Source organism: Typha angustifolia, chromosome 11 (genome assembly GCF_048772165.1).
Source record: "Typha angustifolia cultivar Huaian chromosome 11, ASM4877216v1, whole genome shotgun sequence".
Classification (NCBI taxonomy): domain Eukaryota; kingdom Viridiplantae; phylum Streptophyta; class Magnoliopsida; order Poales; family Typhaceae; genus Typha; species Typha angustifolia.
The window spans coordinates 3,491,542-3,517,219 of record NC_133249.1 but is presented as its reverse complement, the minus strand read 5'-3'; the positions used below and the strand labels follow the sequence as shown (position 1 = coordinate 3,517,219).

The 25,678-nt window shown below is 36.4% G+C and overlaps 2 protein-coding genes and 2 non-coding genes across 4 annotated transcripts; 1 reads left to right on the top strand and 3 right to left on the bottom strand.

The window, feature by feature from the left end:
- Positions 1-518: 518 nt before the first annotated feature.
- LOC140769944 (phosphatidylinositol-3-phosphatase myotubularin-1-like) lies at positions 519-18,632 on the bottom strand. The gene is made up of 19 exons (XM_073110865.1): positions 18,483-18,632; positions 18,314-18,382; positions 16,022-16,096; positions 15,578-15,646; positions 12,907-12,976; positions 11,840-11,889; positions 10,877-11,166; positions 10,658-10,731; positions 10,111-10,174; positions 9,943-9,999; positions 9,574-9,673; positions 9,357-9,470; positions 6,289-6,458; positions 5,245-5,329; positions 3,984-4,214; positions 2,817-2,876; positions 2,667-2,731; positions 1,688-1,967; positions 519-1,513 (listed from the first exon to the last, which is right to left on the bottom strand). Exons 1-19 carry the CDS (start codon positions 18,528-18,530, stop codon positions 1,004-1,006), a joined length of 2,481 nt encoding a protein of 826 aa, XP_072966966.1. The 5' UTR covers positions 18,531-18,632; the 3' UTR covers positions 519-1,003.
- A 997-nt stretch (positions 18,633-19,629) lies between these two features.
- TRNAD-GUC (transfer RNA aspartic acid (anticodon GUC)) lies at positions 19,630-19,701 on the top strand. The gene has a single exon. It is a non-coding gene; the product is annotated as a tRNA-Asp (tRNA).
- A 65-nt stretch (positions 19,702-19,766) lies between these two features.
- On the bottom strand, positions 19,767-19,839 carry TRNAR-CCG (transfer RNA arginine (anticodon CCG)). Its single transcript has one exon. It is a non-coding gene; the product is annotated as a tRNA-Arg (tRNA).
- A 431-nt stretch (positions 19,840-20,270) lies between these two features.
- Positions 20,271-24,807, bottom strand: LOC140770542 (protein CHUP1, chloroplastic-like). Its single transcript, XM_073111773.1, has 8 exons — positions 24,394-24,807; positions 23,100-23,937; positions 22,109-23,023; positions 21,885-22,016; positions 21,619-21,800; positions 21,385-21,496; positions 20,863-21,006; positions 20,271-20,621 (listed from the first exon to the last, which is right to left on the bottom strand). Exons 2-8 carry the CDS (start codon positions 23,877-23,879, stop codon positions 20,541-20,543), a joined length of 2,346 nt encoding a protein of 781 aa, XP_072967874.1. The 5' UTR covers positions 23,880-23,937; positions 24,394-24,807; the 3' UTR covers positions 20,271-20,540.
- Between the last annotated feature and the right edge of the window lie 871 nt (positions 24,808-25,678).

The following is a 25,678-nucleotide window of genomic DNA, read 5'->3' as shown; positions in this document are numbered from 1 at the left end:
TATATTTTGTGGTCTAAACACCTAAAATAAGATAAAAGAATTTGTGAAGCATGACAACAGCCTTAGACCTACCACTTTGACTCCAAACAAGTGACACAAGCACACCCATGACATGGATGTCCAGCCTTGGCCATCACTCAGGAAAATACTGCCGAGTTCTTGGACTTCAGACATAGGAGTACATTGTGTTAATCAATGAACAGGTCAATAACTTGAAGACATAATGTCTTCATTTAAACTGCATTGCAATTAAATTATACGGAGCTCAATCAAAACATAATCTACCAAGGTGAAGATGTATCAATTAGTACACATAGTTTGCAAGCATGATATGCCAACAGAACTCAAAATAACTAGAAAACGATCTGAACAGATAGGTCCCTAGCATCCAACTGCAAGTTACTGCAACTTCCTGACATCTGAGTATCAACATTTCAGAGAGAGGCATACAACTTGCAAGTTAAGAAAAGGTTTCAGTAATTAAGAAAGTTCACTGTTATCTAGTTACAGACAGATCCTTGTGCAATCAACACCATTTTTGAGGTAGCCTTATTCTTTATTTGTTAAGGGTCTGATAAACTTCAGTAACCCAAATAATTTAATCATAGTTCCTAAAGATCCACCGTTCGGTGGTCCATCAAAGTCCAATAAATTTTCATGTTATGTACAACTGCCTACTAAACCTAATGTCTGTTAAAGATATGCCAATGTCTATGGTGAGCAATATCTCAAAGCCCTCAGCAGAGGTTGTATGCCCATAGCTGGAACTCCCTTCAAGGAACTTGCATTGTCAAGCTCCAACTGTTAATGTGGATATATGACAAGACATCAAGAAATCATCGCCATGGAGCACAAAATTATTATCTCTGGCTTCATCATTTATCATTCACATTGATAAAATTAATCATCGCCAGTTTGTACTGTAACCTGAAGATGCCAAACATCTGCAAATTCAATAACATCTACCAAGTAGGCTGCAAAGCTTTCTCCAAATAATCTTTCCCTACTCTGCTTTAAAATAGCAATCATAAATAGATAGTCGGTCGAATGCGTCAAAATTTGCCTTCAACCCAATAAACTGGCTACCAAGCTGCGCACATTCTGCTTCTGGCCAGTTGCAACCTTCTCTTGTGCGGAAAGGACAAACGGATTCACACACTTCGCTGATTGAGTTACCAGAGAACAGGCTATCCTCAATAGCTGAAATTGCTACTGAGATATCAGCTTTCTCATCACGTTGACTTCCAGCACCGGAATCTCTTTGAAAAGAATATGACAGCCCCTCTGTTTTGTTGAACAATGTGCTTCCTAGATCATGGTTTTCATTGCTTGAGAAATGAACCTTACATCCAAGAGACTCTATTGCCCTTCTTATGGCTAGACTCTCCCTGCGGGATCTTTTAGCTGTGGCTAGGGCAGAATGATTGGCTTGTCTCTCCTTCTCTAATTCTTTGGCTAAAGCCTCTGCCTTCGTTTTGAGATCTCTGGCCATATTTTCCGCCATCTCCTTTTCCTGTAGATCACTCACAAAAGAAAAACAACAATACTACATCAATACAAAATTAGTTCAAATATTAAAACCTACAATACTTACTAATAGTTTTTTTTTTCTTTTCACATGAAAGATCATGGTTGTAGTAAAAAGTAAGTCAAAAGAACAAAGTTTAATGGAACAAATAGAGAATACCTTCAACGTTTCAGAATACTTATTGGACATAGCACGGCATTGAGATTCAAGCTCCCCACCTTGAGACTCTAAAGGACACGCCCACCGTAAATGAAACTGGGGCCAAATTGTTGGAGCTAGTGCTGCAGCAGGAGGCAATAATGGACCATCGTGTTTCACTGGGTCATAGAATAGATTATAATGGACATGCAAGCTACCCCCAGAAGCACGTAGATCATCTAAGTACATCCACAGGCACCCACAAGCATCTGCAATTCCAGATTGCTGCCTCTCCTTCTCACTAAATAGAGAACACCACTTAAAATCCACAGTTAAGGAGTAAAAAATGAAGCGGGGGAAGAAAAAGAAAAGAAAAGAAAAGAAAGTAAGAAGAATCAAAGAAGATTTTCCAACCAGACAGTCAAGATATACAGTAACTGAAGATAGAAGCATGAAACAGGAAAATAAGGGAAGAGAAGGTTCAGCAAAGACAAGATCCAAGGGATACGTTGGTTCGAAAAAAGACATGACCGGATACCAATGCTTAAAGCACTGAATATCCATTAGTGCTGGTTCAACGCTATAATATAAACCAAAGCTCAACGATCCAGGTAACATTTTTCTCAAAGAGCATCTGTAGCTCTTTTCTAGTGACTTTGGAGTAGAAACAAACAAAAGCAATCTCTATTTCCAAAGGGTGAAGAAATAATCAAAAAGAAATGAAGCATCCAGAAACAAGCTTAGCAATTTCTCTAGATGTGCAGAAATTACAGCTCACAGCACCAGCAAGCATCAGAGAATTACAGCATTCCACTGTTTTACCAAGGTGACATTTCAAATTATACCCACAATATAAAATATTTCTATCAGCAGATGAAGATCGCATCTACTCCAGGCTCACGTCAAACTAAATACTGAGTTCATGAGAGTGGCATGCTTTCCCTATGTCACCTTGATGAAACAGTGTCCACAGAAACTAACCAGAACTCTTAGAAAATACCTGTTGCATAAGAAGTTTCCAAAGCGGCACGACAGAACACAATCCAGAAAATCAACTAAAAACGTCTGCAAATACAAACTAAAAAATAGTAAGGAAGATCGTCATCATAAACAACATGCACATAATTTTCTTAAAGACCATCAGACTTACTGAAGAGAACTCAAATGCGCAGGGGTACAAACGTAGCAAATGTGAAATGCAATCCACCCACTGGTAACCAAGAAAATTATAGAAATTAGAGAAAATAGAAGATTTAACCAAAAAATACAAAAAGAAAAAAAAGGAAACTAACACTGGTGAAGGACTATAGTGGAAATATATTATATGGCTGATATGCTAACCAGGAAAGAAAATGCAAATAGAGAATATCTGATCATAAAAAATGCACTAGCAGGATAAATTTCAGCAATGAGGACTCCAGTGCAATGCATGCTTTCCCAGGCCCATATGAAACCCCAATGGAGAATGCCCCACACAAAGAATGGATAGTGCCAAATAATGATGTGACAGACAAAAACCATTAAAGTACAGTAGGAAACCGCAGTTATATTTCTTTTTGATTTCGACATTTTAATTACCCAAGTGGATGAAGATTGTGATGCAGGTGACTGACTAACTCAGGCGAAACCAGTTTCAACCCTGAGCATAAACTTTGAAACTAAACATCAAAGATGCATTACGAGAGGCAGAGTTCTTAAGTAATCCATAAGTTAATAAGTATGTCTCTGTACTTCATAGAAAAAGATTCATCCAGGCCAGAAGATGAATATCAACAACTGAGAAAACATGCAAACCCTCAACGAGTCAAAAGTCAAAACAAGACTACCAGATGCTAAAAGATGAGAAAGCTCACATTAATTTGCAACTCAAAATCCTATCGTGTAAACCAGTTGACAGAAGTGAAACAAGAAGGCTAATTGCTACTTGTTATATCCCAGTATTCCACAAAAACATAATAACACAAACTCACTCACTCAGCATGCTCACTTTGTTATAAAGTATAAGCAAAATCCAGTTAAGGTTGGCGTGTAAAACATTTACATATAATCATGATTGGCTCATATCCATATAAATGTTAGAACTCAATACTTGCTTAAAGAAGGATGAAGCTTCAAAAGGTAAATGCCAGTCTAAAAAAAATCTGACATATTAAAAAAGACCATTCTACCAAAAGAGCAAGCAAACAATATATAGCACACTGAGATTAGGTATCCTACATCTTGGTGAAATCAGTAAAAGTCAAAGGTTCAGTAAAGTACTGACATACATGTCATAGATAATTAGATATTACTTTCCAGTAATAAACTAGCATCATACCTGAAGGAGTATAGGAGAACTGTTATTTGATGCCTGTGCATGAGACAAAGTACCAGGTGACGATGACAATCCTGGTCCTGAAACGCTCCGCATTGGTGAAGTAGATAGATTTCCAATAGAAGATTGCCTGGATAATTCTGAAGGCATATTGCTATTGTCTGATACTGTTGGAATTCCCATTCGTTCTGAAAAAGGATGACCAAATGCTAGCCAATCTTTCTCCACAAGAGCCTATAAGAGAGAAATATTACCTCTATTGTGCCTTGATAACAACAAATTAACACGTATGCCCAAATTCATTACAATGACAACCCACGGACAAACACAAACACACAACAACAAGCTGACAATGATAGTCCCTCAATCAAAGATCAATACCATATAAATGTATCTTCACAGTTTTACAGAAAATAAAACCCTTCTATAATCTCAGTGAGTCATCTGTCCTTGTGGAGAATAAGTAGATTACGGCAACGTAATTGATAATTACCTTTACAGGAACTTCAGGAACTGGAAATGAGAAAAAGATTGACACGCTCATCTATCAAGCGATGCATATGCAAATTTTGCACGAAAGAAGCATTTAAATAATAAGTGAAAGAACAACATACAGAAAAGAGAAAAAATGGAGATGCATGTCACAGCTGAATATGTCAAAATATTAAGTACATCTTCACCTAGAAACAGCTAAAAGCATAAATCCACTTTCACCTAGAAATTGTTCATTCTAAGAGCAGATCCCAGGGAAATCATTTCAGTAAATTAAAGTGAATCCCATTGTCTTTGATGGAAAAAATATCCAGAACAGAAGAAGTGCTCAAGCTTTTGGTTTGCTCCCTCCTCCTTAAAGATGTGACATGTTGAGGATCTGCCTTCATGCAATATACAAAGTAGCAAAGGAAAAGGAAATAGTAATACCATCCTTTTACTATTTCACTAAGATGCAAAAAGGAATATTTTTTTACCAGGAAAAATCTCAGGGGTTATTTGCACAAAAGGAACTTATAAATTTTCAAAAGAGCAAGTTTAGGCCCTTGTGCACATTATATTATAGAAAAGTGTGCATCTAGTATAGAAAATAAACCTAAGAGCTTTTCGGTGCAAATAATCCAAATCTTGGTCTTCCAGGAATTTGCACAAGACAAATATATCCTCAACATTAAAGGCTTTGAGGTTGGGTCAAGAAAAAATATAATAATAAAATGAAAACATGCAGAACCTCTGCACAGCAAAAATACTAGCAACATAAGTCTCCATATACCTGAAATCCCTTAAACGTCCGGTAGTATGGGTCAAGCAATAAGCAAGCAAGTGAGACCAGTTGAGTTGTTCGATCCCATCCATCACTACAAAGTGAGAATTAAAAGAATTTCAACAAAAGAATATGAAAAAAGTTTGTCAAAATCTAAACCCTGAGGTTAATTCAAGTATACTGCTAGCAAAGAGTAAGTGAATGTCCTTAACCAAGTAATCAAACAGTCAGATAACTTGTGAAAATAAACTGCATCACATCATGGCTAAGGTCTCTAAGAATTACAGGTGAAAGTTCAGCAGATCGGCAGTCAATGAAATCATAAACAAGCAGTACATCCTAACACATCAACCAAAATAGATCAAATTGATGCAGCTTTAGGAAGATACTTCAATAAGTTCTGCACCACCTTCAACCGATAAGAGTGCATAGTTCTGTCCTGGTTCTTTTGAAGTAACTGATAAAATAAACAGGAAGAGAAACATCTATATTCACTTCTGAAGTCCAAAGTTTACAGAATTAAGGCCTATTATTGCTGTGCATAGTATAAGATATCAAGGAAGTAAAGAGTGAAAGAGATCAAGATCAACCTATCAGGAAGAGACAACCCTATAAGTATCATGTAGTTCAGAAAAATACACTTCACAAGCAACTTCACAGACATCTATACCTTTATAGACTTAGTGGCAAATCTTCATGTCGAGAAGGTCCATACCCTATATAACCCATCAGCCTTTAAGATACTTACTTACTCCGCATACCTATAGACCTAAAATGCAGGAAACCAGTTTCTTTGGATAAAAAATCTCACCCATTGAGATTCGTTCTCCTTATCCAGTTCTCCGTTTAATTAGATATTTAATTTCTCAATTGGAAGTAGCTATTAATTTGAATATTTTAACAACTATTGTAACATGGCATACAAATCAGTCATTCAATTCACACAATGAAAAGAAACAAGATAAATGTATATGGAAGGGGAGACAGTAATTAAGATTTGGAGGCTATTGTATTCACTGATGAAGGCAAAAATAATTAATGTCATTGCGAAACCTGCAATGTACAAGAACTGAGGCTGATTCTAGGGCGACACGGGCAGCAATCCAAGCAGAGCCAACCAGCACATTCTGAATATGGATTAACCAACCACTGACTCCTAGTGTTGCAACAGATGCTGACATGCTGCTCAAATTTCCCCCACCCCATGTCCATCCACCAGTTCTCTGCCAAAAGATGACATGTCACGCTTTTCCACTAGCATTCCATAGAAGTATGAAGCCAACATTTCACAAATAAGTTTCAAGCTGATATTAGAAATGGAAGCAAGCATAAACAGTTCCATCCAAACGAGAGAAAATGGATTTTATTAAAATGATAAAATGTGGCAGTGCCATATGTAAGTCCTAAATGTAGTACTATGATATTTTACGTTAAAGGATCTCGTCCTTGTAGATTATACAGCTATATAACCTAGTTCCGAAGATAGCTGTGCAACTTAAACAGACATTAGTACCATATAGGAGTACAACGAAACTTATGAAACAAAAGCTAATTCCAAGCACTTTCATTTATTAACTACAGAAAGTCAAGGACTGCAAGAACAATATACCAATAATGACACTTGATCATCCATAAGAAACCCCAGTTTCATATCCTATGCCTCAGCTAAGCTCTGGTACTCATTATTCACTAACTATATCTTTAAAAGGTGGAAAGCGGCAATCTTGATTCTTGAAACACATTGGACTAATCCAACCCCAACATGCATTCATCTTATATCTGCCCATGTGGTAGAAAATTGTAATGATACTCAAGATGAGTCAAAAGTAATGTCGAAAGGATAACCGTCAGGATCTGGCTTCCAAATTTCAAGTTTTACATTGACTAATTCCAAGTTGAGTACCACAAATTAAGACGGGTAAGGTTCTGGTTTGCTTTATAAATTACAACTATGGATCCAAAATCAGTCAATCCAGACCCGAAACAAGTCTGGTTTAGATCGGTTGGTCTCGGCCAAATCTACCAAAAATCAGCAATATTGCTGAAATTAGATTTTTTTTTTTAAGATTCAAGTCAAATCTATAATGTATTTAACTTAGAAGACACTAGTAATTGATATCCTCATCTGCGTTTTTTTTGTAATTTTTAGTTTTTACCTTCTATCTCTCACATCCACTCTCCTCTCACTCTTCACACTTTACTGAGCTTATTTGGCGGCCAATCCGGTGAACCTCTTCAACATTAGATGATTTTTTTCCTTCTCATCTCTCATTTTCCTCTTTCTCACCCACTTTTTAATCTTCTTTTCTTATTGCCATCTTTCTCTTCACTGTTGTTTGGCAATAGTAATTTAAGAGTATAAGCTTTATCAAATTTAAGTCGAAATTTATTATAATTTTGAATGAGTTTTTTCTTTAGTTTTTAGACTTCATATATGACTAATTTTTATTTTCTTAATTTTCTATTTTTTTATTTTTAGAAAATTTTCATTATTTTAAATGATATTAAAAATTTTATGTAATTAAAAATAGTCTATTCCGATATGAGCGGCTGATACGACCAATACGTATCAATTTTTTCTGACAGCCAATTCCAATCCTGATACCAAGTTTCAGAGCCTTTATTACAACCAACATATGGTTCCAAATCAAAAAACAAAGGCAAAGAGGGGGTTGTAATAAGGCCCAACATTTCCTTAAATTTTACTATATCAACTGTATGATGAACATTAGCACAAAACATATTGAAACAATAAAATGAAAAATTCTGGGATTCAAATAATGAAATAACATTTGGGAGGTTTAGGAAGGGTCTTTTTGAGTAACCAATATTTTATCTCCATAGAAAAAAATCAGGGTGTTTCTTAATATAGACATTACTTATAAGGTTCTACATTATGGAAGAAAGAGTTGAACCCAAGTACATAGGGGTGTAAGTGAGCTGAGCTTGATCGATCCTGGCTCTAATCAAGCTTGGATTGAAATTAATTTCAAGCCTGTCGTTGTGATCAAGCTTGAATTAAAATAATTTTAATCCGAGCCAATTTCAAACTCAAGCTAATTTCGAGCTTTTAAACAAGCTGCTCAATTAGCAATTTCAAGCCTTATCAATTTCAAACCATTTTCGAGCCTGAGCAAGCTTAAATTACTTTAGGCTTGAATCAAGCTTGAAATAAAACCTAATTCAACTATAAAGATAGAAATATTATCAAAATATAGATTACAAGTAATAAAGATAAATGGGTTAGAAAACTACAAGCAACCAAAATGTAAATTACAAACAACAAAGATAATTGTGTCAAAAAATAATTGCTGAAATTCTGAATGGATGAAAAGGTCTTCATCTGATGGTTCATATTAGTTTGATATTACTTATATTATTTATATATATATATATATATATATATTCGAGCCTTATCGAGCTGACTCGATCGAGCCAACTCGGGATCAAGCTTGGCTCGAATTTAATTTCAAGCCTAGTTTTAATGATCAAGCTCAGCTCAGCCTATTCTCAAGCCGAGCTTGATCGAACATTATTGAGTCGAGCTCGAGCCGAGCTAAAGCCGGCTCAATTATTTTGACAGCCCTACTGGTACATATTATCAATATTTGATAAATGAAAGAAGATTTTGGTCCAAAGTCCAAATACTGCTTTCTTTCATTATCTCTGATTTCTCTCTTATCCTCCTCAAGTGCACAATAATTACAACCAGATAATCATAAATCATAATACAACAAGATCAATAAACTAGGATCAACAATATAATAGGAAAACATCTTCAACTTTCCTGATGTATTTTAAGCACAAAGAGTACCAATTTTAAAGGGGCTCTGTCTCTTGGTATAAATAACACAAAGGAATGACTTTGCCCCCATGATAGTTTCAAGTATAATAAAGATAAGAACTACGAAGCCATATCATATTCAAAATTTTCCATAGGCATGAATAAAAGGGTGAAATTATTTGTTTAAAAACCATAACTCCATGTGATATATAGGCTTATTTTCATAAATTGCAACATACTAACATCTCAGCAGAGCAGGAGATAACTACAAGATCAATCATAGAGAAAGAGGGACAACAATTTGGTAACCAGTCTAAAACAAGGAGCTGAAACTCACCAAGAACGATGACATTCCATCTGATGAAGTCGTGCCATGAGTATCCACATACTCCCTGAGGCGATTGAGGCTCTCTCTCATGACATGGATATTTTCTATTCCGAGGAAGAAAACCTAGTTGACCAAAAACTAAATAAGATAATGGACAACAAATACAAATCACAAAGGAGATTACAGTTAGATGTAAGAGATTAATCAATTGATGTAATTAACAGACCTCTGACTGGAAATAATTAGATGACGATTCTGAGCCACCTCCCTTTGCCCCATTTGCTAATGCATTCTTTCTAGGCCTTGCATCAACAATGTAGAGCTTCCTGTGCATATTGGGGGCATCATATAATCATATAACATAGTGAACACAGCAGAGAGGAAAAATAAGCTAGCATAGAAGTAATGCTTGTTTATGAGATGAAAATAGGAGCTTCTTCAAAAAGAATTGCAAAGATCTTAAGAATCCAATAGATAGCATTGACCCATGCTTATCCAGGAATCTGTTACTCTAAAAATGCTATAGACCATATGCAAGGGATGTTAATTTAAAAAGGCAGAGTGATATAAGAGGTGCATCACAAACAAAGGTTACCTTCGAGATCGATTAGTTTGCGTACATAGTGCAGCAACAAGCTTCTCATCTGCATCACTGCAGAAGAAATGTGTCCAAGTCACTTTTACTCAGAAAAGCTCCGACAGTATGCAACATTGAAAAGAAAAGAAGATGAGTCAGGAAACAGGTGAAGCAAATGACAATTACTTCCTAAGGTTCATCACAAGACCGACAAGTGGCTGAGACGATCGTGCAAGAACAGCTCCAGTCCCTACATAAGCCACAAATAATAAGTCTTGCTGCATAATTTTGAATAAATACAAGGACTTTCCATTATATTTAATGTGTCAAGTTTCAACAATATCATTCATGAATGTTAAAGAATGTCTTAACCAATATAGAAAATAGAATTATAGAATAGATCAATGCCAGGTGATATTGATAAAGAATGCCAAGTCAATCTAGTAGTCTAATGAACATTTCAATGAATAAACCAGCAAACCTTTGACTGGCTTATGAACTGGGATACTAAAAGATGAGTTGCATGGCCATTGAATTTATTAGTAAATCAATCAATTTTCCAACCCCCTTCAACGTAGAGGAGCATGAAAAATGGCATTGATCTTCAATTCATGAAGAAATTATAAATACAGTTGAAAGACCGTGTATGTATATATATAAGAATGACTAGATGCAGAGAGGGAGTGCATGAGCATAATGATGCTAAAAACATGAGATACATCAGCTCACATACCAGGGTCAGTCCAAGAAATCACAGGCAACCGTTTGCTCGAGCGGAAAATAGAAGCTTGTAGTAGATCTTCATCACTAATATAAGAAAGTAAACACACAACTAAGGAGGCAACTAGTTGAAGATACAGAAGTTTCAAGAATTAAAACATAAAGAAGAGGTTTTAATATCTCATTACTGACAAATGATGGTATACCAAGAACATGACTTGTGTAAAAGTACCTGATGCCCTTTGGCACAATCAACATAGAAGGATAAGTTGGACAAAATGAATAGCTACTGTTAATTGCAGTAATTCTCCACCGATCATTGGATAGTGCGAGTCTTTCAACCTCAACTGCATTGCTTGGTACATGCAAAGGCTTTTTCCCTAGAAGACGACAATACTCTTCATATAGCCGCAACTTGGGGTTTGTATTGTTAAACTTGGAAGGACCACAAGAGAATGTATATAGATCCCATAGTTGTGCAGGCTTCGTGTATCTCCATAAGGCGTCGACCACTGCATGTCTCTGTAAGTTGCATTCCACGTACCAGCTCTTACTCAATAAAATACTCATGGTACATGATAAACAACATATTTAGAAGTCCATAGCTTGAAATTCCAATTCTAGCATTGTCACAATAATTTTTTCCCCATTTAGAAAGAAATTCCATGCTTCGTAGGTGGTAAAGCATGAAAATATGTTCCTTTTTCTAGGTAGTAAAGCATGAAAATATGCTCATTTTTCTTCCTTCAATTGGGTAAAGCAGAAAGAGGGTAATAAGCCAAGCATTAGTTGTCATCACATAATAGTTCATGTGCCAAGGAAGCATATGGCAAGAGAAGGCCTTCCAAGCCAAAAGAAAGGCTACAATGTTATTCTTAGGACCCTTTCTATATATAAAGTAACTGATTTTTACTGTAAGTAGGTTATTAGCATGAGATCATGTTAAATGGGCATTAAAGGAAAAGAGTTACACCTTGCAATCATGCTAAGTGGCATAAAAAGAAAAGGATGACACCTTGCAATCTGTGCAAACTAGAAACATAAACCCAAGTCTTAGGCATCACGAATTTAGTATGTTAAATTAGTTGCATCATTAAAGGCATAACTAATATATACAGCTAAGAGAAAAGTCAGATAACACATAAAGCAGTAAATTACAAATTATAAAAGAAAAAAAAAGATTCTTGGGAATGACCTGAATAGTTCTAGGCCGAAAACCAAAAATGATAATTCTCATATCTTTACCTGTAAAGTATAAAAAAAATATATTAAGAGAATGAGTTTACCACAAAACAAATCTAGTTAAAGCTGAAATGCGTATCTTTTATCCATAGAGAAACAATTGGCTGAGAGCATGACAATAAAGGAAAACACTGTTCTCGTAAGAATTTAGCAAGAAAGTTACATGTGCTGAATAACTTCTATATCAACATTATTCATATGCTGAATAACAATGTTACACAAGATCCAGGGTGCAAAAACCTTAGTTGAACGAGCTTGCCAAAACTATAACATATATATCAAAAAGAGAAAAAAAAAAGAAGCATCCTGTTGTGGAGAGTACACAGTTTATTTTCTAAAATGTATTTATCGCTGATTGAGTGATGATAACAAAAGCACCTATGTTATGTACTTATATCCATATTTATTATAAGCAACCTCTCATGTCACTTTTTATGGAAGATCCTCAGAAGCAACCATGCATGTCCACTTCCATGAAAGAATAGGAGGATTGCTCAACTACAGTACATAAGTTATTAAAAATGTCATCACCTCCTTGCAAAATTCCCAACTCTCATTCATCACAATACTCTTTATGTATTCTTTTCAACTCCCATACTTCCATGCCTAGTCAAAGACTGTTTGTCTTACTAAGTGCAAGTCTAATTTCAGATTAGACCAGAAAAAACCTTCGTATATTGTATTGTCATGCACCAGTGTTAGTAAGTAACCTATGGTGACAAGTTCAGTAATAAATTAAGTATTGAAGAAAGAACCTCAGTAAGTATGAGAAAAGTACACACATATTTGTCTCTGCTGCGAAACAGGTACTCTTCAGCAGAATAAAATAGATTATCAGCTACTTTTTTGTAGCACTGAATGCTAAAAAGAAACAATCAAGATCAAATCATGTAAAGTTCAATCATAGACTTGCACTTGGAACCTTGATTCCACATTTAATTGCCTATATGGTTTATGAAAACTGAAACTCATGGTATTTAAGAAAATGAGTGTACTAAATATCAATATCAACAAGCATACCAACAACTTGAAGAAGTTCGCGTGGTTGCATCTTATCAGACTGACGTGAAGCTGCAGGAATCTTCACATCCTAAAAGAAAAGGTAGTAATTTAGTTAGAGAGAACATTTCTTTTATTTTTTTAAGAGTAATCTAGTATTTTATTCCTAGACAGCATAAGCACCTAAAACAAGCAGACTATGATAACCTGTACAAAAATTCATGAGCCAAAACTAGGGGTGACAAAAATTGATCCGACCCGATAACTTGACACGATAACCCAACTCTTAATCGGATTTGGATTTAGTATAATCGGGTTTGGGTCATAAACGGGTCAACCTGTCTAACCCGTTTAATAATTAAGTCGTGTTCGAGTTTATACCACTGACCCGTTTAACTCGTTTAAATATACGAGTCAGGTCAGATCAACCCGATATATATATATATAACCTAATATCTAAACCTAAATACCTAATCCCTTACCTCACTCACTCACCTACTCTTTTTTTCTCCCAGCAGCCGCCCTATCCATTTCTCACTCCCACTCTATCTCTTCCTCATGCCGCCGCCTCCCACTCCCACTCTTCCTCACATCGCCACCCTCATCTACTACTTGAACCGCCTCCACCCCGCCCCAACGGGCAACAACAGAGTCAAGTCCATGCTCTCAATCGAGTGTGTTGACCGATGCCTCGCCCCCACCACCGACGACTGACTTGTGTCCTCCTTCCCCCTGCTCCACCCGAGGCAAAAGGAGAACCACTTCAGCTTTTTCTTGTGGTGGTGGTGTTGGTAATGGAGATGGGTCTTGACCTTGGCCTTGGCGACCTATGTACTTACTGATTTTTGTCATTTCTTGTTGTAATATCAAGATGGGTGGGAGAATCAGTGGGTTAAATCTGACTAGAAGAAAGATGAGAACACAACAGGTGAATGGAACTATACATCTAGTAAATGGAATGGAGATCTCGAGGATAAAGGTAATCATTTTCCTGTCGTTGTAACTTACAATTCTGCATAAAGCAACTTCCATTGAGTTTTACTTGTTTGTTAATGCTATTCTTTTTGAACTTTGGTCTGCAGGTTGGATACCGATTGTAATAGTGCCTATTGTGGTAGTCATTATCTTAGCAACTTGCAGCTTTCTATGGTGGAAGTATAGAAAACAAATCAAGGGTAAAGATTTAGCACTACACTAATCAATGAGAGTTAAATTATGATGGGATACTTCTTAATTTGGACTACAAATTTGATTTAAAATTTTGTGACTGGATTAAAACAGATTTGCTGCAAAATGATGGGAAGAAAGAATCCTTGTTTTCTGGTAATCATTCTCAAATTGAGGCCAAAATAGATTTCTCAGGGCCAAGTCAGTAAGGAGAAGAAGGGGATGAAGGAAAAGACTCTGAGCTGCCATTATTTACTTTTGGTAGCATACCAATGGCTACTAGTAATTTCAGTGATTCAAATAAGCTTGGACAAGGTGGATTTGACCATGTGTACAAGGTGAACAATCTGAAAACCGTCAATGATTAATCTTTCAGATGTATAAGATCATTATACAAATAATCACTAGACGGTTGTCTTTTACAGGGACTGCTACCCGGAGGGTAAGAGATAGCTGTGAAAAGGCTTTCAAGGAGCTATGATCAGGGCATAGAGGAGTTCAAGAATGAAGTCATATTAATTGCAAAGTTGCAATGCAGAAGTCTAGTCAGATTAATAAGCTACTGCATTGAAGTTATGGAATTGTTCTAAATGTCATGAGATTGTTAGATTTGAGAAGTAAAACTAAAACTTGTTGTATAAATTTATTATAATCTTTGTTTTAAATTTTGTTCCATGCAATTTGTTGTATGAATTTTGGTTTAAGAGTTGGAACTTTATTCTAAACTCTAAACTTTATTTGATAGACTATTGTTATGGTAAATTATTATAATTGTAATTTTGATGTTGTATAAGTTTTGAGTTAGAAATAGATTATTTTGTTTGTATGATAAATTAATAAATATAGAATTTTATATATGATTTATTGAACAGGTTAGACGAATCGTGTTAACATGTCGAGTTAACCGGATCCATTTATTAAACGGGTTAGATGAGTTGTGTTAGCGTGTCGAGTTAATCTGGCCCGTTTATTAAACAAGTTAGATGGGTCATATCGTGTTACCCGTTTAATAATCGGATCATGTTCGTATCTACTAAATGCAACCCGTTTATTAATCGGGTCATGTTCGTGTTAGAGTAAAATTGACCTAATCCAAACCTGCTTAACCCGACCCAATTATCACCCCTAGCCGAAACTATATGATAAAATATGAGAACCAAAGTACCACTTTTTGTGTTTTCTTTTTTTTTTTTTTTGGCTAGTTTTAAGAGAAATGTGGTTACCAGAAAAGGTTACCATAAGGTCTAGAATGGCATTGTTGGATTTTTAGTAACTTGGGTTTAGTAACCAACACCCCAACCAGAAAAGGTAAAAATTGGCCATTTCATTGGCTTTTGATATCAGATAGATACTTATAGTTTGTGTAGATGAAATAATGGTAACTCAGAGTTGTAAAAACCAAAGTTGTCTAAAAATTCTGTGCCATTTCACAGTACTGCATACAGATAGAAGGATCACACATATCATGGTATATATCATTAGACAATCCAAAACAAGAGGGAATGAATTCATCTAGCACACTTACATCAGTAAACTTCTCAATTGTAGTCAAAGGTATTGTGCCAAGTGCAATTACCCCCTGGTTTACCTGGCTCTGCAATAAAGTTTAAAGATATACAAGTATAAGAAGGGAGAAACTGAATGTCTTGCTGAAATTAGGCATGAAATAAGCCACATAAAAAAGCAACATTATACAAGCTTCAATCCAAAGAAAAATTAAGTATTCTTTTAGGATCAACAAACAACATAGGACGCTAAGACTAAGAGAATATACAATCAATCATTGTAGAGCATTTAGCTACCCCAACAAAAACAACTGAACAATCAGATCAGCAGCAATATATATATGTTATGTCGAAGCTGCCTCCAAGTAGGAAGAGCACTTTAATGTCTCTTTGATTATTCCAAAGGTAATGCAGCAAAGAAAGTAATAAGTCTATGAATGCACCACAATATACATCATCCTTACCACAAAAAGAAGGCGGAAATTTGTCACTGACAAGGTACCTGCCTCATCTGTATTTAGTAGAACCACACCATGTCCCTAGCAATAGTTAACAAAAACAGATTATTAGTGCAACTGCACAGTAAGCAGCCCAGAAATGAAAATATTTTTTTCTCATTATATCAGCTTACTAGATCTTCCTATATTACGCAGAGACAAAACAATTAAGAATTTAAGATGAAAAAGAAAAACTTTACTTAAGCTCAAATAATTCTTGTTCATAATTGAGCAGGAACATCCATGGCAAACAACAGAATAAATGTTGGAAATGTGCTTAATCTGAAGTTTAATTTCTATTACCAAGGCAGGAGGTAAAGAAATCACTAACACCTCATACTCTCATAGCATAATGTATAAATCACCAAGGCAAACACAAAAACATTGTCTGATCAATTTAGGATAATTTCTGGTTTTCTAATGCCTCATAGCATAATATGTAAATAGCTTAACTTCTTATCTGTCCACAACATGTACCATAGTAAAGATCATAATATCGTTGATTCCTCGATAAAATGCTTAATAAGGTGGATAATACCATGCACCAAGAGACAACTTGAGTAGCTGCAGAAGAAGTTCACCACCAACGACAAGATCTACAATTAATTCAAGAACCCATATCTGAAGTAAATTATCATAAATTTTGCATCTGCACATGGAACCCTATTGAGACAGAATAAAAGACTCATCTAAGCCAACTATATCACAGAAAATAATGCTGCTCGGTTGGACTAGAATCTATAAAATCGAGCAATCCATTTTACATCATACTGGTAATCTTAATTATCCTCTCCTTATGAACTACCATACTCTGTAGTAACCAATCAGCCCTCATTAGACAAATGAGTTTTCCTGAAGTATTCTCACGGAGTTATATAAAAAAAATAAAAATAAAAATTCATTGAGCTGCTGATCATGTAAAAAAAACATCCTATAATAGGTTCTTCACATGATAAGTTGAAAAAAAGGGGTAGATTGCCATAAAAAAAATACTAAATAATATGGAGGGAGTTTAGATTTTGTTCCCAACATATAACCGTGACACTTCGATACACGTTTTCAATATTTGAGTTCATCTATAACTCCTTGGAGATATAGTCAAATCAGTGATGTTTTCGTCTACATGAAGTTTATCACCGGACTGCCCTTGTAATCGATTTTTATAGCTCGATTTGGATCGTATTTCGACGCATTGCGATTGAATTAATTTTTCTTGTCTACTAAATGTCGAAGATTAGAAACCACATCATTCGGATGTTGCTGCATCAACCTTCAAATTTGTTGAGAAAGTAATAATGTGAAGATCATCCTATCATCATCATGATCGAGGCTCGAATTTGTCTTTTTTAACCAATATATCAAATATCTTATCAATCTTATTAATCTAGATTGCTGGTCAATCGTACTGCTAATCATGATCAAATATTTATCAATCTTATTAATTTTGATCAGTGGTCAATCGCACTGCCAAATATCTTGTCAATCTCGTTAATACTGATCAGTGATCAATTGCATCGTCACTCTTGATCTAATATCTTGTAACCTTGATCAGTGGTTAATCGTACTGCTAATCTTGGAAAGTTGTCGTGTTAATCTTTAATGGTAGCCAATTGAGCTATTCATCTTCTAGGAAGTCTGAGGGAGTATGGTTGTCAAAAGTGAGACTTTCGATACTAATGTATAATCTATAGGTATTCAGGGGACAGAATTTAATACACTTGAACTCCATCTACTCTCTTAAAAAATAGAACATTCTCCAAGCCTATGAAAAGCTTTTCTCATTCTCTTTTTGTATAATTACCTGTTCACTCCTTTTTCACTCTGTTTCCAGACAAAAAAAAAAGAATCGTACTTCCACAAGAACAAAACATACTAGAACCGCAAATGTCATTTTTGACAAAGCCAAAGAATCATTCTAATTCCCTTCTTTGGCTTTCTACATCATACGTAAAACAAAACTATTCATTTCCATTTTTACCTTGAAACTTTCCTGCTCACACCTCTAAGACAATTCCAAAATTATTCACCATAACAAATTATCAAACATTCTGCCTATAGTGATACTGAAAAACTCGACACCACCAAATCCCTGCTTCACCTTCAACACTAAGTGCACCATAAAAGGCACATGATTGGGAATCCAAATCAGACAGAAAGATGAATTTCCGAAAAAAAAAAGTGGTCGATATCAAAGAAAAAAAAAAATCCTAAAGGATGATGAGTTCGAATTGGAATTTGGAGAAGGTGAAGAATTCACACCTGAACAATGACCTCCTCCGCCTCCAGCAGAAATTCGTCCATGCCATGCGGCGGCGATCTCGAAACGGGCTGCAATCGGCACAGGAAAGACTCACGTAAGCGCACAAAAACTAAAAACAAATCGAGAAGGAATTGAAAGCGCTAGCCTTGAGGAGAGAAGGGGGAGTACATCGATTTGGGTCCATTCTAGGGCGTCCCAAGTCGCCGCCCCATCCATCGTTGCGAATCGCCGAAGGAACCCTAGGGCTTCTTCGTGCCTTCCGTCAAACTATTGCTCTCTCACCCTTTGCTTTGGGTTGCTTTGCTCGTGTTTGATGAAATGTCGAACAAGACAAGTATATGAATACAAAATTTCTATATAAATGAGGAGCTATTACATATTCCTTAAAACCCATAGGGCTTTACTGCATATATGTCTTCCGGAATCCGGAGCCACGTTGGCCAAGGATAAACGCATGTTACAATATTCTATATCTTTTCCTTTATCCATTCCTTTATTGGTGATAATTTATTAATAAAATATTAAAATAGTTCACATTGTTTTTAGGGCAAAATGCATTACCTAATTGGCCCATTATACTTATTCGCTAATAAACGTGCCAAATTATCAAAATGCAAATGTTATATTATTTTTAAGACAAATTAATTAGGGACAAGATCAATTTAGCTATTTTTAGTGATTTATTATATTTAAAATAATAAGATATTTTAGTAATTCAGGTCGGCTAATTTGGATAGATAGAGAGACTGATTTAGTGTATACAATTATACAAAGGAGTATAATAATTTCATGCATAAATATATAAAAGATAAAATATATTTAACCTTTATTTCAACTTCTTTTCCAGGAGGAAATAGTCAAATCTATGCCATCCACATGGAAAGTCGAGGAGTTAAAAAAGAGCTCTTCTATTTAATATATTTCAAATTTATGTTTAAGGATTTTTATTCATTCCATGAACTACATTTTTTTGAGAAATTTGAAAAAAAACCTTAAAACTTTTAAAATAGTAAGATTAGGCGCATGTAGCTCAGCATGCGATGGCCTGAAGTAATGTCTTAACAATATTTAACTCGGAATAATAATTTAACGATGTTCGCAGCTTAAATTTTAAACTAGGCAGTATAGTATATTGGTTAAAGTTTGATGAAGTATTTAGTGTTTTTTTTTATCTAGAGAGAGTTGATTCTTTCTTCAGCTCATACATATGTAATTTTTGGGTTCTTAAAATTAATAAAACAAAAAAATTACTCTTGCTATATATTCTATATGAATTTTATATACTTTATAAGGTAATATCTCCATTTGATAACTAGTCGTTGTAGTATAGTGGTGAGTATTCCCGCCTGTCACGCGGGTGACCCGGGTTCGATCCCCGGCAACGGCGTTCGGATAGTTTTGATTTTTGATTTTTTGAGGTTGCATAAAATGGAATACGATATTAAATTAAAGCGATCGCGATGGGACTCGAACCCACAATCTCCCGCTCCGGAGGCGAGCGCCTTATCCATTAGGCCACGCGATCATTTTTTATTTTTTAAATTAACTTCATATAATTGAAATATACTTCCCTGTTGATTTCCTCCTATCTTTCACGTCTCTCTCTGTCTCATCTCTCTCTCAAAGCTAGCTGGCTCATCAACATTGTCAATTTCACGCTGTCCTCCTTATCCTTCTCTTGGCCGCCGTCTCTTTCACCGTAGTAGCCCATGGAGTTTGCTGCCACGACATCGCCGGTGGGCCTGATTCAGTCGAACGGAGAAGTCGTCCAACTAATCAATCCAGGAGGCACTCATGTTCATGGCGACTATTGTATTTACCCTTACTTTCCAATATAGTTTTTCTGGAAGGAGGTTTATCTTTCTACACTCCATCACGAGTATTTTACATGGTAGTTTTCGAATATATAACATTAACAAAAGAAATCCATAGTCAAGTAAGACTCATTTGCTATTTGAAAATATAAAAACCTCAACCCATTTAAGTAACAGAGTAGTGACTACAACAATCTTGCAAGGCTGGTGATAAACATATTTTGCCTTTCAAGTATGAACGGTTGCCAAACATTTACAAGAACCAATCCAATCGGGAGATTGCAAAACAAACATACTTACACACCGAATATCAAATATTTGATATATATAATTTGATTCTGTATCATTCTTACTGAGAAAGTAAGTTACAAACTTTGGCCTTCTTGTTAGTCTTGCCATCCAAGATCCATCACTAGGGCTTGTTTCTATCATGGGCTAGGTTGCGCAACTCTTCGAATGCACGCATTGTCTCTGCATCGAATCCTCCAGCAAACTGCAAAAATAATAATGAGATATTTGATTCAAAGTTTTGATAAAAGACATTATAACTCTCCTTCCAGGTAGGAATTTCCATATCTAATTGCATCAAAAGAATGTAACAGTAGTATGCTACGTAAAAGTGCAAAAGAGAGTCATATTAAGACCACCTCTATGTTTTTGAAAATTGATGCAATTTTAAGATGCTATAGAACAGTATCAGTTACTCTACAATTTGCACTAGCACGACGTCTTACCTGATGAATTCTGAAAGCAAATCTGACACCCTGAAGTAGCATATACTCCAATGCCGGATCTTTGTTAGATGCTCCAGTAGATTGAAGCTCTGATGCCACTCTTTTCATATAATTCTTTGCCAACTTCACAGACGCAAATTTTATCTGCAATCATAAGGGGGTAAAATAAAACAATTTGATACATGAAGAATCCAGCAGAGTATTCTCATTTTGGTAGCTTAACAAATTAAGACTCGATAGTCATACTAATTTCATGTTGAAGCCTTTCAAGGTTCTTTATTTTAACAAATGAACTAACTCATTACACTCAAGATCCAAAAGAGTAGACTACCATCAAATTTTGCAGAGATCTAAGTTAGTATGTACTTAGTTGCAGTCCTAAAAAAAATACTTTGCAGATAGCACCACATATTGGTTCTAGTACAGTCACTAAAATCAATAAACAAGATATTAGAAGCTTGATTATATTGGTGATATGCAAAAAGAATTTATAGTCATGGTATAACACAAGTATATATATACCTTGCTAATGATACCACTGTCGAGCATCCAGTCGGTAGGAATTTTGAACTCCTTGCAGTTGCGTAGCATCACATCTCTTGTCCGCACAAGGTTATAGACACTTCGCTCCATCCTAAATTTGGTATGGAAAGAATGAGATTTGTGTTTCATTAATAAGCATTGCGGTAAATTTCATTCTACAACTATTGCAGCAATAGTAATTCACAATTAAATAAAATAAAATGAGTCCCTTACTTTTCAGATAATGAGACCATTTTCTTCAGTGCAACATCGCAAGGAAGACGTGGATCATCCTCATAATTTGAAACTTCAGATTCCAATTTTTTGAGGTCACGATACCCAAAAGCCGCTTCTCGCAGCGTGTCAGCTTTCTTTTCTGGCCAATCGAAGTGCTTTAATACTGCCCTCTCATCAACCTTAATGGATAGAAAGAAAGAGGTCATAAAGATAATAGTCGTAATTGCAGGTGAAAAGGATGCATGCTAATGAAGTATGCTTACCAAAAAGCAAAGTTCATCATCGAGCCACTTCACAAACGCAAGCACATCCTCAATGTCACGATAAGCTGCATCATTCACCTCCTTTATCAGAGATTTAACAAACTCACCCTGAGTCTCAACATCTGCTTTTATCTGAAAAGGAAAGAACAAAGATAATACTTAGCATGTTATGAAAGATGATTCTACCTACTATGCTAAATAAAAGTTGGTCAAGAATTTCGTACAGCCATCAAATGGGAAGAGCGATTCTCAATTTCCCCAATCATGCTACTGCGAACATTTGCAACATTAGGAACTTCACAAGTTCCTCCGCCGCAAGAGTCTTTTCTTGAGTCCCTTTTCATAAGTGAATGATACAACTCAGCAACCTGCGGTGCTCGCTGCATCACCCCTGCACTTCTCGTTGAGAATTTGGGTGGAGGAGGTGGCGGTGGCGGTGGCAGCGGAGGTGGATTTGGTGCTAAACCATTCAACTTAGCATTTTGAGGTACAGAAGTGGAAGGTCTTGGTGGAGGATTGGGGATGCGCAATGCACGCTTTTCGACATCTATAGTTGAAGCCTTGCAAGTTTCTGTCTTGCCGGCAACTAATTTTGAACTTTGAGCACCACCAAGATCATACTTTTCGGCAAGTAGTTGGTGCTTATCTCTTACAGTGCACCGATTTACATAAGAAGATGTTTCATTCTCCTTTTCTTTGTAACAGATAAAATGATCAGATTGTCTTCTCTTAATATAACTCAAGTCTTCCACACATTCTTTTGTGCCGCTAATCGAATGCCTGCGCCTGGGGCTTGTCTCGTCCTGGACTGGGAACCACTCTCTATCTAGAATAGCTTCAGATTCTGAATTAAGGACTGGTTTCTTAGAATTGCAGATCTCAGAAGGGATATCATGAGCATCTGTTTCAGTATCCTCGCCAGTACTACTGATGTCATCATCTAAACATGGCGTTTGCCTCGATGCTTTGTCTGCATTACAGAGCTCATGGCGTAAGCACGAGTTAATCCAGCGTAGGTATGCAAGTTCCTCAACCTCAGTTAGCCTACTCATTTGCAAGCCCTCGACTTGCTTACTTAAATTTGCATTTGTGTGCCTCAATAGTGACGCCTCAGCTTCAACCTTCGCAACTATATCACTCTGGCAAAACAGATAAGAATTTAGCTTTTTAACAGAAGAAGAATAAAAAGAAGAAGAGAAGAGTAATCAATGGTACCTCTGAATCCTTTGCAAGACCAGCAAGCCTGGATTCTGCGGAAGAAAGCCTAAATGCTAGATTTCTCTTCTGAAGCTGGAGCTCTTTGTTTAGTCGGCGTAATTCAACAACTTCTACCTCTAAACTCGTGCAGGAAGATTCATTTCTCTCTGCATTGTCTACCCTTTGGTTTCCTTCCCTGTGCTTTACAATAGAGGATAAGTTGTCCAATTGCTCAGAAAGGTTTATCTTCTCAGCTTCCAACAAAGTAGCCCTGCGTGCAAGCTCATCAATCTCGGTCCTTTTTGTATCAAGTTCCCTTTCAAGATCCAATACTTTTGGGTTTTCTTTATGTTGTAGCAGTTCAGACTGCAGGGCCAGTTCCCTTTCCTTGGATTCCCGGAGTAGCCGTCGAAGGTGATCTAGCTCGAGAACAAGATCATGGGAGGCAGGGGATCTCGTATGGTGGCAATCAAATACATTGGGATGAACTTGGGCAGCATTAGCTGAGGAAGGGAAATCACCAATGAGAGATCTTTTTACCCGAGAATGGTGTGGTATGTGTTGATTGTTCTGATTAGAGTTTTCCGAGCAAGCAAGAGGTGGCTTCTTGGAAGTCTGCATCTTGGTTTTCTTATCTGTTGTAAATCCTCTCACAATTTGGGAACCCCAAGAGGAACTGAACTTGGGCTTCAGAATGCTTCCATTGCTCTTTCCATCGGCGACCTTCGCCGCATTTTGATTGTATGCAGAACATTTGCATGGTTTTGTTTGATTATCAAACATAATATCTTCTCTCATATTTGAAGCGAATCAGCATGCACAATGAAATGATAACCCAATCATTTGCATCACTCACCTACAAATGGATGATGATAGAAATAGCAAAACGGAAACATGTAAGCACCACAGCAAGAAAGAAAAACACATCATAGTCTCAATTAAGTGCATTATTGCTTCCAGCCTAAAGTTTGTAGAGAACCACTAGAGATTGCATAACAAGTGGTTTTCCAACATCTTTGGATCTAGCGAAGATCCAGCCAAGATATATTCTGAAAATAAAAGGGTAACCTTTTATTTTTCTTCTTCACTTATAGTCACAAGCAGACATATATCAGTAATACGAAGCACACTAGCTTGAAGAAACAAACAAGACAGCGAAGATTGAGAACAAAGACAACATAAAAAACAAAACTTTCCTAAAATAAGATGCAGCTCCTGGTATAATGAAGCAGAAAACACCATAAAAATGCAATCTTTCTGCGATAAGGTGAATCATGTCGACGAGAAACGAAAACCTATTTGAGAGACCTACCTCATCTTCCCGTCGACTCCAACTCCCAAGCTCCAAAGCTCAAAGTTTGCCGGCGAAGACCAATCCCCCCCGAACCAAAACCAACATTTCTCCAGCTAAAGGACCAAAAAAATCCGGCTCAGCTCTCCAAAGCTCCTCACTTGAAACCCAGAACACAGATACGGGTGATTCCTTCTGTCCACTCCTCTCCTCTCATCTGGATTATATATATTCCTTCCTCTTTCTTTGAGCGGATTTTAAGACACGATGCTCCGAGTTCGAGAGTTTTGTGCGCCTCGGAATTGGCGACTGCGAAAAAGGTGGTCGGATTTTGCTTTATGTGGGGGATGTTGTTTGAAAATTTGAAATTTGAAAGAGACTACTGCCTTGCTGCTAGCCGTAGGGGCAGGGGATGTGTGGTTGAATCGACACTGGACTCGAATTCAGCTGTTAAAACCTTTTTGTGAGAAGGAAAAGAATTTATGATTGTTTGTGAGTTAATTCATTAACCTTCGGTTGAAAGTAGAGTAGGTAGAGACAATTATCCTCGCTCTTTTTTACATTATTTGTTTATCTTTTACGAGAAGTAAAAGTAAAATAGTGTTTTAATTAATACTTGGTTTAAGAAAGGAGCAGAAAATACCTGGTGTAAGAAAGGTTTTGTTTTCTTCCCCCTCTCTGCTCTCTCTCATGCTACTTCGTCTTCTTCCTCTATTGTTCAGAAAAAATAACGCAAAACAGACAAAGGACTCGTCTTTTCATCATCAAACTCCACTCTTCATCGTCAAACTCCAATGATTTTATTTTTTCTTTCTACGAAAGAGAGCAGAAGGCTTACTTACATTAACCGTACTAAAAGTAGATTATACAAAGTTGAGACCTATTTTCAGAACCCGGAACACGAGCTCGAGACAGATCTAGAAAAGGCTGGCAGTGTTTGACGAGGAGGTTAGAGAGCTTGAAGTCGCCATTGATGATGCGGTGAGAATGGATTTGGTTTTGACAAGATGTAAAGGGACTTCACACGGTGAATGTCTTCAACTTTAGCTGGAGATAATTATTAGCCTGACTCGTCCGAACTCCACCAAAACCCACCCAGTTTTAATTAGGCTAACACCGGCCTGAGTTTGATTTGGGCTCGGCCCGACCTAAGCCTAAGAGGATAGTAGGTAGCATAGGCTAAGTCTTTGCTTGCCCGGTTTGGCTCGAAAGTTTGACTCACTACTCTTCTATGATTTGTTTTAATCTCACGTTAAGTATTTAATAAACTATTTATCAATATATAACTATATTCTCATAAAATATA

Excerpts from the sequence above, each read along its gene's own strand:
- LOC140769944 (XM_073110865.1), bottom strand. The coding sequence starts at position 18,530 with ATGGATGGGGCGGCGACTTGGGACGCCCTAGAATGGACCCAAATCGAT. Across the intron at positions 6,459-9,356 it reads ATGGAATGTCATCGTTCTTG|AGAACTGGTGGATGGACATG; the intron begins GTGAGTTTCAGC and ends ATCTTTTGGCAG. Across the intron at positions 4,215-5,244 it reads GGACGTTTAAGGGATTTCAG|GCTCTTGTGGAGAAAGATTG; the intron begins GTATATGGAGAC and ends TCTCTCTTATAG.
- LOC140770542 (XM_073111773.1), bottom strand. The coding sequence starts at position 23,879 with ATGAGAGAAGATATTATGTTTGATAATCAAACAAAACCATGCAAATGT. Across the intron at positions 21,007-21,384 it reads ACAGTGGTATCATTAGCAAG|ATAAAATTTGCGTCTGTGAA; the intron begins GTATATATATAC and ends TTATGATTGCAG. Across the intron at positions 20,622-20,862 it reads TTGCTTTCAGAATTCATCAG|TTTGCTGGAGGATTCGATGC; the intron begins GTAAGACGTCGT and ends TTATTTTTGCAG.